This window comes from Lemur catta, chromosome 13 (assembly GCF_020740605.2).
Source record: "Lemur catta isolate mLemCat1 chromosome 13, mLemCat1.pri, whole genome shotgun sequence".
In the NCBI taxonomy this organism is placed as follows: domain Eukaryota; kingdom Metazoa; phylum Chordata; class Mammalia; order Primates; family Lemuridae; genus Lemur; species Lemur catta.
In genome coordinates this window covers 68,684,734-68,699,766 of record NC_059140.1, presented here as the reverse complement: position 1 = coordinate 68,699,766, position 15,033 = coordinate 68,684,734, and the positions used below count along the sequence as shown (strand labels likewise).

At 35.9% G+C, this 15,033-nt stretch overlaps 1 protein-coding gene across 5 annotated transcripts in view; it reads left to right on the top strand.

The window, feature by feature from the left end:
• Positions 1-310: 310 nt before the first annotated feature.
• The window catches only part of NHLRC3 (NHL repeat containing 3), a 110,895-nt gene continuing 96,172 nt past the window's right edge, over positions 311-15,033 (top strand). For 4 of the 5 annotated variants that reach the window (XR_006738841.1, XR_006738840.1, XR_006738842.1 and 1 more), the window contains exons 1-7: positions 311-570; positions 942-1,094; positions 1,395-1,542; positions 3,613-3,813; positions 5,636-5,727; positions 8,963-9,075; positions 9,631-9,832. Coding sequence is in view for 1 of the 5 variants with exons in the window: in XM_045566885.1 (XP_045422841.1) it covers positions 487-570; positions 942-1,094; positions 1,395-1,542; positions 3,613-3,813; positions 5,636-5,727; positions 8,963-9,075; positions 9,631-9,883 (1,044 nt within the window). In the remaining 4 variants the exon portion in view is untranslated. Of the gene's footprint in view, positions 571-941; positions 1,095-1,394; positions 1,543-3,612; positions 3,814-5,635; positions 5,728-8,962; positions 9,076-9,630; positions 10,238-15,033 lie in introns of those variants that run through there. The other variant, XM_045566885.1, reaches the window with a different exon arrangement.

Genomic DNA, 15,033 nt, shown 5'->3' with positions numbered 1-15,033 from the left:
CTACTGTGGGAACATAGGCGTCCATTGCAGATGCCTACATGTCTCGGAAAAGGATATGGCCAAAATCCTTCCCAGAGCCCGGAAGTCATTTTCTTGAGTGCCACCTCATTATGCTTCGTGTTCGGATGTGCCGTACTTTGATTGTTCAATCTGAATTAAAAAAAAAAAAACACGGCAATCGGTTAAGGCATATCTATGGGCGCCCCTATTTTGGGGTCCGGGAGAAGTCCGCGTCGTGGACCGCCCCGAGGGGCGGGGGAAGGGTGGTCACTGGGTCGTCCCAAGTCACCTGACTTGGATGTGGGGACTCTGGAGGGTGTAGGGTATCCGGAATTGGTCTTCTCTGATTTTCTTTGGCCCTGGTCTCCGCTCGCTTCCGTCCTCAAAGCCCGCTCCTCCAGGAAGAGGAGATTGGCAGTAGGGGTTCAGCCTGGGGTTCCCTCACCGGCTGACCCTCCTGTCTCTCTCTCGGCTTCCCGTCTGGCCATGGCGAGGTTCTGGGTCTGCGCAGCCGGTGCCGGCTTATTTCTTACATTCCTGGTTTTGCATTCGCGATTTTGTGGCTCTCCAGTGAGTTGAATAGTGAGGCAATGACGGTTGGGTGTCTGAATGGCACTGTTGGGAGGCGACGCCGCGGTCTGCACCTGGGACCGAACTGCCAACGTGTTTCCTTGACTCTTAAATGTTAAAAAGTTTGTATATGGTGCATCGCCACTTTCCTTATTTTTTCGTATTTCCTAACTCCTACTACACCCTCAAATAATTTGCAGATTTGTATTATGGTCTTCTTGGTCTTTAGACTTATAAGCCCATTTCTTTGGAATTATTTCAGTCCAGCAAACTAATGGTTGTCAAGGCATGCCTTAAAAAAAAGTCCCCCCCCCCTTTTTCTTTCTTACCTAGAGGGTAAACTGAATCTTAATCTCCCTATTTTATTTAAGGTTTTAAGGAACTTTGCTTTTAAAATTTCCTGGAGAACTGAGAAAATTCTTTACCGGCTGGATGTGGGTTGGCCTAAGTATTCAGAGTATTTTACTGGAACAACATTTTGTGTTGCAGTTGACTCCCTCAACGGTTTGGTTTACGTAGCACAAGTAAGTAAAATAGGGATTTAAAAAACTACATATGAACACTGGGAAGGCGACAATAGCCTTACTGTAATAACTAACTATATGCATTTATATTATGCTAATTGTACAATTTATTTTTGAGTTGGTTTCAAGTATTTTGGTTTTGAATGTGAAAGATAGTAATATTGTTGGGTTTTGAAGTTGGTTTCTCAAATGTTACTGAATTTCTCGATTAACTTTAATTTTTGTTTCTCTTTGCCAAAATAAAGAATACGTTTCTTTAAAACTGATCCTATCTAAGAAGTTATTTTTGTATACCTTCAGAGAGGGGATAACATCCCAAAGGTATTAGTGTTCACAGAGGATGGATTTTTCCTTCGATCCTGGAATTATACAGTTGACACACCTCATGGTATGTTTGCAGCCAGTACACTACATGAACAATCCGTCTGGATCACGGATGTAGGAAGTGGTATGTGTAGTAATACCTATTAAATTATCTTGCTAAAAATCATATCTTTGCCCCTGTTCCTGCTTGTGCTGTTTAAAATCAGAGTTGCCGAAACTAATAGTAATTTCTTTAATGATTCATGAAATAACTTTTTAAAAATCTTTATATTGCATTTCTGCAGAATCAGGAAATTTAACAAGGAGGCTATAATCATGATCTTTACTTGAACTTGTTGTCAAGGGACTTTTCCTCTTTAAAATGTGAGTTGCTCTTCTTAGATTAAATAAGTCGAAACCTCTTCAATGAAGCCAAATAAAATGGCAGTCTCTAAAAGGGAAATAATGGAATCCTTGACTCTCATTTTCCTTTACCAGTTCTCTGTCAAAAGAGATTGTGCTAAAAAAAATAACATAACTGCTTCATTGCCCAAAGTGCAAAGATTTGCAGAAGCTGGTGTTAATATTTTTGAAATTCCACTCACTGAACCATGTCTGAAATCTTTCCTCTATCAAATATTCTTAGCAGAAAATGCTGAAAAATGAAGTGAGTACAATTGTATTTACAGCTGTGGAGAAAGTGTTCAGAGAAAGTTATCTGCCTGTGCTGTGGCTTAAGACAAGGCAGTACCAGAGAGAGGGGGTCGTTACCTGAGAAATTCAGGAAGGAATAGGATTATAAGGACGATATCTCTAGTATTCCTTGGCCCAGTTCTTTAATTGAAGGATGTCTTTCCATAGGTCTGACTAATTCAGATACTATTTTGAGGAAATAATGAGGTCTCAGTTTTTATAAGTAGTGTCTATTACCACATCTGTTCTCAGAAACCAAAAGATTTCTGGGCCTCAGCTAATGACCTATTTTTTAAAGCTGTATTTTAGATGGTAAGATTCTGGTTAAACCAAAAAATCTAGATTATCTCTGAGTTCATAGTAATGAGATTCAACTGTTTTCACTTTTTCCCCCCCCAGGATTCATAGTTAAAGGTGTGTCATTCTATTCATGTGATCCTGTATGATTTCAGTGATTTCTAGAAATAAAAGGAGTACACATGATCTCTTCTTTCTTTCCATTATAACTTATTTTCCTACCCACAGATGTGAAGACAGTTTTATGTTCTCATTTTCCAAAGGAATAAATTTTCTCTAATCAAAAATATGGCTACAAATCAGCCACTTTTTAAAAAACGTTATTTACTAGTACTCTATCCCTTTTGCTAGTTCTTTAGAAACTTTGAGGTTTATGTATCCTCTTGTTACTATACACTTTAGCTCAAGTATCCAAATCAAGTATTTAATAAATATGTTTTTGAAGATAGAATTGTAATGTGAACTGATTCACTTTATTTCTGCTAAACCTAATGTATCCAGTTTGTCTTTTGAACACCTATCAGTTAGTTTGGTCTTGTATACGTTCGTGTTGATTTCTGTTAACTGCTTTATGATTTTCCCTTATTTATTAATATTCTACTTTAGGCTTTTGCTTCTAAGATAATTTTAACTCAAAGAAATTTTAATGTGAGAAAATAAGATACTAGTGATCTGGAAAGATTATTTCCTTCTTAGGAAAGAAAAGTTGAGGGGCTGAGTTTTGAATTTGTTTTCATTAGGAGAAAATGTAGTTTAAAAAAATCAGTACCATAGAGAATTTTTTTGTTGACCTACTGAAATTTAAGATCTGTATGTGAATGATTGAAATCAATGGTTTCAAATATAAGTTATTTCTTTTATAGTTTCTTCTTGATTTTACAAACAATGCTTATTCTCAAAGTCATTAGATTAAAAAAGAAAATAGTACACCAATAATTTAATAACATCATGAGGTTTCTGTATAATGAGTCAAATTTGGGGGGGTTATTTATTTGAATTTAGAATCTACTTATTTTGGAGTAACAGATTTTAATTCATGAACAAATTTGGCTATAACTTATGAGGAAGCTTTTTTTGCTTGGCAGTTGTAACATTTAATTACCTAAGCCCATAAACCTTTTATTGCTGTTTAATTCTTATCAAATCTTTGCTCTTGGCTTACTTGAAAAATGTGAATGTTTGTACAGTGGTATTATTTGTGAGATGTGCATATCTATCTTTACAGGAGCCTATGGTCATACTGTTAAAAAATACAATTCCTTTGGTGATCTTGTTCAAATCTTGGGTACCCCAGGCAAAAAAGGCACTGGTTTGAATCCCCTGCAGTTTGACAATCCTGCAGAATTATATGTAGAGGACACAGGAGATATTTACATTGTGGATGGAGATGGAGGATTGAATAACAGATTGATCAAACTGTCCCAAGGTACATGACCTAATTTTCTATGGTATTATAAGAATATTATAAATTGGATTTAATGTATTTCATACTTGGTATAATGTTGTAACACTGTTGTGTATGAAACTGTGTGTAAAGAGCTAAAGTGTATTACTAGGAGAAAACTAGAAAAAAGATGGGTGGAATTGCCAGCAATAAATGATTCTGATAACAGACCTGCTTATTCTTCACCAAAGGCAAGGAGATTCCTCCAAAGGAGCTGGAGGCAGAATGAGAATTTATAGTGAGCTCAAGAGATAAGTGGGTATCCTATCCAGTTAAGAATGGAGAAGTAAGGAACCCAGAATCCCAGAGTCAGGTATCCTACAGGCTGACTAATCAGCAGGAATCTGATTGAGTGCCTGCTCTGTGTCCTCTGCAGTATCAGGAGGGGCAGGTCTATTATGTGTGAAACAATGACACGTCATCTATGGTACTGATTCTTAAAGTAAAATGGGAATTGGGAGGGGAAACTAAATTGACTGGAGAAGTAGGACAAGATTTCATGATGGCAGTAGTTCTTGAACTAAACTGGTTTTGGTGGGAGGAGAGGGGGATGAGAGGAACTTATTTCATGGAGGCTTTATCATGCATGGTTCACAGATGGTTATTAGGAAAGGAGGTGAAGATGCATTTTCTGAGCAGTGGAAAATAAGATTTGGGATGTCCTTGAAAGCTTATCTGAGGATTTTTAAAGGCATATTTTTGCCTATAAAGTGTCTTTGAGGTTTTTTTAAGTAGGAAAGCGATGTTACAGAAGCAGAGTTTTTATAAGACACAATACTATATCGGTATCTATTTTGAGGGAGCTTTGTCATTTGGAGGCTATGTAATTAATTTATCACTTAGTAACTGAATCTGGTTGGTAATAGTTAAAGCAGGTAGATAGGGTAAGGAGTAAGCAAGAATCTAACAAATTCTAAGAAAGAAACAACCAAATTTAGGAGACAGATTGACTATGGGTGTATTAGTTTCCTGTGGCTGCCACGACAAATTGGCACAAACTAGGTGGCTTCAGACAATAGAAATTTATTTTCACCATTTTGGAATCCAGAATCTGAAATCTGGTAGGCCCTGCTCTCTCTAAAGGCTCTAGGGGAGAATTCTGCCTTGCCACTTCTAGCTTCTGGTGGCTCAGACATTCCTTGGTTTGTGACAGCATAACTACAGTCTCCTCTCTGCCTCTGTCTTCATGTGGCCTCCTTTTCTCTGTGTGTGTGTGTGTCTCAAATCTCTACTCCTTTCTCTTAATAAGAATTTAGGACCGGCCCTAAATCCAGGATGAGTTCATCTTGAGTTCCCTAACTTAATTACATCTGCAAAGACCTTATTTCCAAATAATATCGCTTTCACGGGCACCAGTGTTTAGGACTTGAACATTTCTTTGGAGGACCACAGTTCAACCCACAACAGTGGGTAATAAAGGAGATAGGTTATAAAAACATAATGTGAGTGTTTAAACTTAGTGGAACAGTAATATCAAATAATATAAGTTGTGAAAGGGAACTGGTTTGAGGGAAAAGATGACATTAACCTTAAATAATGATTTTGAAGTAATCATGAAAAATTCAAGTGAAGATAATAGTTAAAGAAGTAGATTAATTGCCTGAAGTAGAGGATTTTTTTTTTTTTTTTTTTTTTGTAAAACATAAGAAGTAGGCAAATCGGTGTATAGACAAGAAGCTAGGAAAGCATAGTCAAGTGAATTGGGGGTATAATTGAATAGTCTTTTGCAACTTGTATCATAAAATATGCAAATACATAAGACATTCTATATGTTGCTCTGATAGTATACTTTTACCGTTTATAGATTTCATGATCCTTTGGCTGCGTGGAGAAAATGGGACAGGGCCTGCTAAGTTCAACATACCTCACAGCGTTACAGTTGATTCAGCTGGTCGGGTAAAATATAGTGTCATCATTTCTGAGACTGTGTGTCTGAATGTGTGTGTGTGAGTCTGTGTGTGCTTGGGCATGTTTATATCTTGGTGTACATGTGTATCTGGACATATGTATGTGTGTTAGTGGGTATGTCTGGGCAATTGCTCTGGGACTGGGTATGCACACATACTCATATACTCTCTTATAAATGTTTGGGTTTCATAGTGAGGTGGTTTCCCAAGTAAAAGTTGTCCTCCTACTCAGAAAACTCTACTAAAAGCATTTGAATATATTTTCAATTCTTGAGAAAAAAATGTTTTGATCAAAAGCGGGGATTGGGGGGCGTGGGAGAGGTTAATCTTGGAAGCTTGAAAAAGAAAGCCACCTAGTAGGTAAACTCTTGCTCTCACTAACTCCACTCTATTAAGGGAACAGAAAGCTTTAACCAACAAATTTCAATCAATTTCTCTTTCCTACCCCCATCCACTACCACCTCTATTGCTTTTACTCACCTGAGCATGGGTATCACTTCTTTGGGGTTACCTTCCTACAACTAAAACCCCACCAAAAAATTTTCAGTTTCTCTTGTTTTCCTATTATTATAGCTTGTACTTCCCGATTATAATGATTATCATGCTATATTATATTCATTTAACTGTCTCCCTTAATAGACTGTAGGCTTTAAGAGGGCACATACTGAATCTCTTTTACTTTGTATCTTTTGCTTTATATGCCTAGTACATAGTCATCTTGTATGTATTTATTAAATGACTAAATGTCTTGACACACAGTGGATGCATCAGGCTACTTGCCTTTATGCCATTAGACATTTAGTCTATCTCCACTTCTGATTCTGTGCTCAGCAAGCAAACTTCTAATTATTTGGCTTCCTGTGTTGACGAAGTGAGAATGTTTTGATCCTTAAATCTTCGTGTCTGTCATTAGAAGTTACCTGACCATGTGAACTTTGTATGTAAATTAGGAACTGGAAAGTTGGAATTACGGTTTTACACATCACCCTCCTGAGCTTGGTTAATTGATCCCATTTTGTGCTAAGAAAAAGGTCAAGTTTCAGACCATGCAAGACCTATCTCAGGTCTTGCATGGTTTGAAACTTCATCATAGTGAGGAACACCCTTCTAAGAGGCCTTGGAAATCATTTAATGGGAGTACTCTGACATTACGAAGTGATAAAGAAGGAGTGTCAATTTCTACATACTTGTGTTTTTATAACAACAGCAGTGCTGTTCTGAGCATTTTACATGATAAACGCATTTAATCATCACTATAACCTTATATGAAAAGTTAATTAGTTCCAGAGTTAAAGACTAGTTTCTATAAATAGAAAAGCCCAAACTGTGAAATAATTTAAAGAGGTTTATTCTGAGCCAGTATTAGTGAGTACAGCCCCAAGGAGTCACAATCTCAAGACTTCTTGAGAAAATGTTACCAAGGTGGTTGGGTTACAGTTTAGCTGTATATGTTTCAGGAAGATAGGAATTGCAGGTACAATCATAAATCAGGTCATGGAAGGTATACAGTGGTTCAGCCCAAAAAGGTGGGATATTTTGAAGTGGGGGCTTACAAGTCATAGGTGGATTTAGAGATTCTTTAATTGGCAATTGGTTGAGAATATTAAGCTTTATCTAAAAATTTGGAGTTAGTAGGAAGGGTTGCTTAAGTTAAGGGCATCTGTTACCTGTCATGTGATACCATGCTATTAAAAAAAACTATAACTGTTTAACTAGATTTTATAGATTGTAAGGTGTGACTTAACCCTTGACTGGCAGCACCTTAGGTCTTGTTTATAAATAGGTGTCTTATTGCCACAAAGTCTGTTTTGTCAGTCTTATCTCTATTTTAACATTAATGCTGGTCAGTTGTGTCTAAACTCCACAAGGGAGGAGGTATAAAGAGACATGTCAGACTTCCCTTTCTGTCTTGTCCAGGAACATGGTTTTTGAGGATTTTTCTGGGGTCCCCTTGGCTGAGAGGGAGTCTGTTCAGTCAGTGGGGGGCTTAGGATTTTATTTTTTAGTTGACATTTCTTAAACAGGATTTCCCATAATCGAAATTCATTGAATGTTGAGTAGGAAAGATAATGCTGACTGTCTGAAGTATCGTTCAATCCTAGGGTGCAAACCGTATTTCTCCCTTGGTCATTTGTCTGAGACACTGATCCCAAAATCTTTAAGGAAACCTATCCTACATAAAGAATTATAGATCAAGAGAAGACCTTGAGAATTTACCTTACTTAGACATCAGCACCCTTTCTAAAGATAGTATAATGAGTCTTTGTGTCTGATTGGGGATGAATTCAATGGCTGTTAAAATTTATACACATTGACGAAGATATAGACAGGTTTACCCTAAAAAAAAAACCAGTCCCTGAATCCACAAACCCACGAAATCCAAAGGACCTGAAAGGGGCAGGTGGAGGTCAGCAGGGTTGGCCTTCCCTCCAGTCCATTCCTTAATTCTTCTCTACAGCCTTGGCCACATGTCATCAAAACCCTTGTGTATGCCATAAATTGTAAGCATATGATTTATGCTATGTCATTAATAATGCATCTAACTTCCTGTTTTATAGCAACAGTTGCTTAATAACTCATTACAGCCTGTTACAAACCTAAATTAAAACTACTATCATTCTTTATATGTTACTGAAATACCCCAAGCTTCCTCTGTAAGTGGTCCAGCATTTTGAAGGTACCTTAGTAATAGCAGGTGTAGGTTTAATGATATTGCAGTATGAATGAATACCCCACTTATTGCTATCCTGAGCTCCTAAGAAGTAAGGCTGCTTTTCTTTGTCTTCCCAGGAACTGACAAGCTGGTAGTACTCAGTGAAAGTGAATGTTCATTAGAGGAATGAATGAATGTTGTCACTTTGCATTATCTACTAATCCTCTGTGTTATGGTGTAATACTCCAGGTTTTTAGTTATTCACATGTTTAGTACTATAAACAGCATTATAAGCTGTGGGCTGAGACAAGATTGTTCCTGTCCCACTTGTAAGCTTATTTCAGACAAGGCATTTATCCTTTCTGAACTTTAGTTTTTCCTCATCTGAAAATGGAGCTTATAATACCTTTTCTTTAGGACCCTTTAAGTATTAAGAAGTCTTTTTCTCTCCTTCTTCTGAGTATTAAGATAATGTATGTGAAACTAATAAAAATAAGCATTCTCTCCCCTTTTTTTTCCTTTCTTCTCATGTTATAGATCTTTTCCAATTGACAATTTTTTGGTTTTTCAGGTGTGGGTTGCTGACCGTGGAAATAAAAGAATCCAAGTATTTGATAAAGACACTGGAGAGTGGTTAGGAGCATGGAATAATTGTTTCACAGAAGAGGGACCTTCTTCAGTCAGGTAATTGTTTCTTTTTATTTTAAAATGCTTGTTTTAGTCAGTTTGTTTTGCTTACTTCCTCTAAATGGCTAGCTGAAAGTTTAAAATATTTATTGTTAATTTTAAATCAGTGAAAATGGAAGAAAAAAGTGTACAGAGAAATTTGATATCTGAGTTTTCCAAATGCCAAATGAAATGAAAACAGTAAACTCCAGTGCCCTGTAGAATCTCAGTTAATATATGCTGGACCTCTCCTACAGCCTTTACCCTGTGATACATTTAGTAAATTTTTAGACACAGGGCAAAAATCAGATACAAACTAACACCAATTCTCCATTAGTTTCATGGACTCTGATTTTGATACTTTTTAAAAATTTAAGATAATCTTTGGTTATGTCTGCAATCACGGATGGCTTATCCCTGATAAACAGAGCAAGTTTAAATTCTCCTGAAAACAATCATTCAGCAAGTAGGTGCCTACTGTTTTTAGCACTGTAGGAGATAAAAATGTTGAAAAAAGCAAACATTTATGTTTATTTCACATAAATTTATTATGTTAAATGTCTTTCTCCTTAGGTTTACTCCTGATGGGCAGTACTTGATCGTGGCCCAGCTGAATCTGAGCCGGCTCTCAATCTTAGCAGCACCCCCGGTGGGAAGCATCGGTGACTGTTCTGTGATCAGCACCATCCAACTAGCAGATCAAGTTTTGCCACATCTCTTAGAAGTCGATAGAAAGACTGGAGCAATCTATGTAGCAGAAATTGGAGCAAAACAAGTACAAAAATATGCCCCTTTGAATAGCTATGTTTCTTTATTTGGTTTATAACGTTTTTTTCCTGGAGATATTTTAGGCAGTTCAGATTCTCAAATTCATTAAGTACTTGAAAATGGTGTTCAAGCACAAGAATTGATTTGTCTTTACCTGATGTAATATCAGAAAGATTTGTTTTTATATCATTAAGAATCATATATTTTGTTGCCATTCTTGGGACTTAGTTTTACATATAAGTGCATATGGATATTTTAATGAAAGAAATATAACTTTTAAAAATGGGGTTGGAAAGAGGGTCTAGGACTAAATTTGTAACCTCCTTGTTTCCCCCTGGTAGACTAATTCTCCATGAGTAAAAAAATGGGAATAAAAACAGGTCTGTAGGATTATATATTGAATTTTATGTGACATGCAACCTCTAGTTTGTTCAACTTACATAAAATGAACTGCTTGAGAGATTACGAGTAAGATGAGCTACAGATTAATTTGAGTATCCACAGAGTGTTAGGTCCTGAAGATTCAAAACTGAGGAAGCAGAGTTGTCTGCCTTTTGAGTAGCTTACAGTCCAGTGGGGAGAGAGGTGAGCAAACAGTGACGACACAGCAACAGCCACTTGGGAGTGTAGTGGTGCTTTTGGAAGGAGGAGTACCACATCTGACTGGGGGGTTCGTGGAGACTTGGAGGGGAAGTGAATTTGAGCTGGAACTGGAGAACTGAGGATGAGCTTGCCAGGGGAGGAGGAGGAGAAAACAACATGGTCCGAGTAGAGAAGGTACAAAAAATTATAAACTTGCTGTAAGCTTTGGCAGGCTTTTAGGCTTCTTTTTAAAAGTTCAATTTTTTAAAGTTCAGCTTTTATCCTCTAGCTGTAAGATACTTAGTGTCAGCCTTTAAATGTCGGGACAAAATGGCTGGCGTCTAAGCACTTTACTGAAAGTGGTTTTTACAAATAACTAGAGTGTTTTTTAAAGGTGGAATTAAGAAGGGAAAAGGGGCCTCTTCTCAGTGCTTCCTTCTTTTTTCTTTGTTCCTTTTTTTTTTTTCTTCTTTTAAACATGATCTCAGTTCATTCCTGACATTTGTCTACCTCACAGAAGTTTTAGGAAAATTAATTAAATGGGGATGTGCCAAACACTTTGAGTTATTAAGATGAATAATTTCCTGCCTTTCTACTTCTATATGTCATTTTCCCCCTTTGGTCTGAATGTTGACTTCCCAATTAAGATCATTTTTTTGTTTGTTTTAGTTTATTCTAGGTTTTGGTGGAACACTGCCATATTATGAATCGTTCTTCCCCCTTCCTCACGTCAGCTTCCCTCTTTATCCATGTTTTACTGTAAATTCCCTAGCATATGACAAATCTAGAGCTGACTTTGCTCATCACGCATTATGGCTGGAGTATTTTCCATACCTGAAGGAACTTGCACTTGTTTTGATGCTAGGATCTTATTTTAATGTGGTTAGGAAGGTAAATCTACCAACAGGAAACCCTATCTTATATCTAAAGCCATTGATAAATGTGTTTGTGCCACTGATCAAACTCTATGACATTGAACAAGTCCCCTTAGTTTACTCTTCAGTAAGATGGGAACATCATTGTCTTTCCTCCTTCGCAAATGCTGTGAGGATCAGACGTGCAGCAGGTACAGACATGCCCTTTGAAGTCTGTAGCTCTGGGTGAGTTAGAGGCATTTTATTAACAAAAGTCCTTCTAAATGTGCTGTTTACCTGATACCAACTACCAGGTTTGCCTTAATTTTGTGTTTATAGCTTTTATCAAAACATATCCCAATGAACTTTATGTAGTTTAGTTAATATGGTCAATTGGTTTAGATGAAAGAAAGTGGTTTTAGGGTTGTTTTTTTTTTTTTTTTAAGCCAGGACAAGAAGTACAGATGTCTCTTTAAAGGAATTTAGGTTAGGCAAACTGATTTTGTCATTTCTAAAATGTTTTATTTAACTTCGTTTTATACTGGATTCTTATAAAACTTGCCAAAAATATTGTTTCTGTGTTATCTTGCTAAAAGTGTTTATTTTATTAGCATTCTTGTAATCATAGTACTTCACGTTTTTCTTTAGATTAATTGATTAAATGAAAGATAAATGTATTTTCTACTAAAGAAATACAAATTAAAATTTTATAAAGAAAAGACAGTATTATCTGGCTCCCAAATTAAAATTTGATTTTATTGTCATAAAAAGTTTAAAATTTTTATTATATTAAAGAACTACAGCAATCATGAAATCACAGGTTGGTGCTTTTAAGAATATCCCCCTTTTCATACACATACAGGGTATGAGCTACTGTGCCATAAATACTGCTTAAAATTGCTTGGAAGGCTTAAAGTGTTTTCTTTTGAGGTGGTGAGTGAGCACAATGAAGAATAATAACTAGCCAATTGTCAATATTACTGCATTAGAAGTGGAACCTCTTTATCCCTCTACTTTCTAGGTCTATTCTCAGGGCAGAGAGTGTTCTATTATATATTAGAAAACGAAAGGTGTAGTAGTTATCTTTCCTTACCTTCAGAATCAGATTGGGTCTTTAAGATGGAATATTTGTCAATCAGAGAAAACTTGAATGTAGTCTGGTGGCAAACAAAGATTTACCACAAATTATTAAACATAATTTGTGCTTAGGTCACTTAACATTAAAAGACGGCTTCAAGCAATGTACCTATAAGACTAAGACAGTAAAGTTCTAACTTTTGTTTTGCCTTTGCTGGTTTTAAACATTTTTGGATTTGAAAGCAGGATAGATTGGATAGCTAACAGTAAAACCAGGAACTCTCAGATTTTTGCTTTTTCGGCTCATCAAAATAAATGAGGATTATAAAAAAAGTGTTCTAAATTTATATTACTTTAAATTGTTTTAGTCACTGCTATATATCTTCAGCCATCATCAAGTGAAAATTTTAAGTCAGAGTAATCAGCTTTATTCATTCAACCAAAAGTTATGAAACAATAAACGTGTAAAGGCACTTAGACAAGTGTCCTCCCTCTGACCTACTAGTTCCCTACCTACTTGGGAAAGCAAGCTCCTTAAACCATTGCATTTCAGTACTTCCTAGGAGATGCCTTGTTTTGGCACTTGTGTTGTGTTACATTCTTGATGCAAAAGAGGGCAGCAGAGTCCTGCTTTTGATAAGCATTTCTTGAAATCAAATGTGGGCAAATGTTGATCTTCTTTATACTTTGTTTTTTTTAATTGAAGCTATGATGTTAACCATACTTTTCGTTTTTCCTATTTTTCTGCAGCTTGCTTACATCTTGAGGAAATTGATTTATAAATGACACATTTTCCAAGGGTTGTTGGAAATTTTTAACTGCTTAATTTGACTTTTCTGCATTTAAAGAGAAGAGGTTAAACCTTTTCAATAATTCAAACTCACAGCCAAAAGTGAATGAACTCATTTTAAACAAAAGTGAAATTATAATCTGAATATGTGAGTTTAGTACAATAAAAAATGTTTGTATTAGCAGGGAGTTATTCTTTTTTTCTCCCTACTAGGTTTTTTCCTAAAAAAACAATTTTGCCCTGTGGTTGCTGACAAATAACAAAAATGAGTTACTTACAAAAAGGCTAAGTCATTTCTCCACCAGAGAGTTATGTAGAGAATCCATGAGTTTATAGAGTAAATTAATCCTCTAAACACTAAATGACATGTTGATACTTTTTTTGTATATAAGAATTCAATAGAATTAGAGTAATGAAAAATAGCATTTCTTGAAACTTTTGTCTCTCCAGTGTAAACAATGAAATAATATTATGATTTAATTCTACCTTAATACGATTCATAAATAAAAGATACATCGTTAACATATGAAACAAGCATGTCTAAGGTAGAGTTGAGTCTTTTGAATAAAATCTTTGAAAAGGTAGATTAATCTGCATGTGTCACAAGTTGATAAAATAAACTTGCTTCAGCCACTTTACTACTTCATTCCCAAGGAAGAAAATTTTATTAATAGTAGCATGGTCAAAATTCTTACATTTGTTCTTAACCAGATATGTTATGAAAATTGTTTTTACTACAGGACATTTACATACAAATTGTCACAATCACCAAAGTTAAATGTTTTTCTAACATTTTTCTTCACAGAGTATGTAAAGGACTATTTAAGTGTTTTGATGCTTACTCTATTAAACTGAAATACTCATTTTTTCTTAACTAAACGAATTCGGGAACTAATTATATATATGTTTTTATTCAATATTAATTTTTAAAAATGTATTCAGTATTTTTTGTGGTATATGGTGACAGTGTGTACGCAGTGTGTGTGCATGTGTGTAAGTATGAATATGTGTGCAAAGGGCATTGTGCCCAATGAGGGTCAGGACAGCAGGATCAAAAGAATTAGTTAAAACTTAACATGGCTCAATGTAAGTCCTATATGTACTTTCAAAAACTGGTGGAAGGAAACATGATTTGGCCAGGTTATTTGAAAAAGATTTGGGAAATTTTTTGGCCAAAAGCATTACAAGCCTTGTTAAGAAAAAGCTCGTTGCAATCTTAGGCAACATTAATGTAAATATAATGGCAATTTCATAGACAGGATAGTCTATGCACCTGGTAAACAGACCTGTGGTGTTGAGTTTCCTTTTGTATGCTACATTTTAAGGTAGAATCCCCCAAACTGTTTAACTCAAAAGCAGGTGACTAAAACAACACAGTATTTGAAATAATTCTGGAGCCTTCAGAGGGTGACCATTAAATGATCAGACTTATTGAGCTTTCTTGCAGAACTAAGACAATGAGTAGAAATAACAGAGTGGCCAATTAGCCAAGCACAGCAGAAGAACCTTCCTTTAGCAGTAGAATGGGCTGTGTTAATGCTGGCAGTGGTAAAGCTCTGTGATTCATAGCTTGGAATCCAGAGTTATAGGTCCTGCCACTAACTTGCATTACTTTGAGCTGCTCTGCCTCATTTTTTTTTTCCTATTTGTGAAATGGAAATACTGGTATTTTCCTCATGGGATTATTGTGAATACAAATAACATCGTGCTTGTAGAGCTTAATTTAAGCCCAGTCTCTGATATATAGTAAGCAAGCACTCAACAAAACTTAAGAGATTTACTAGTGATATTTCAGCCAAATGTGCACCTATGCCACCTTTAGGCAGTGTCATGGATTAGAAGAATGGTGAGACCAGATGACCTTCCCTAGTCTTTAATTCAGTGTTTAGTCACACTGTTGAAAAC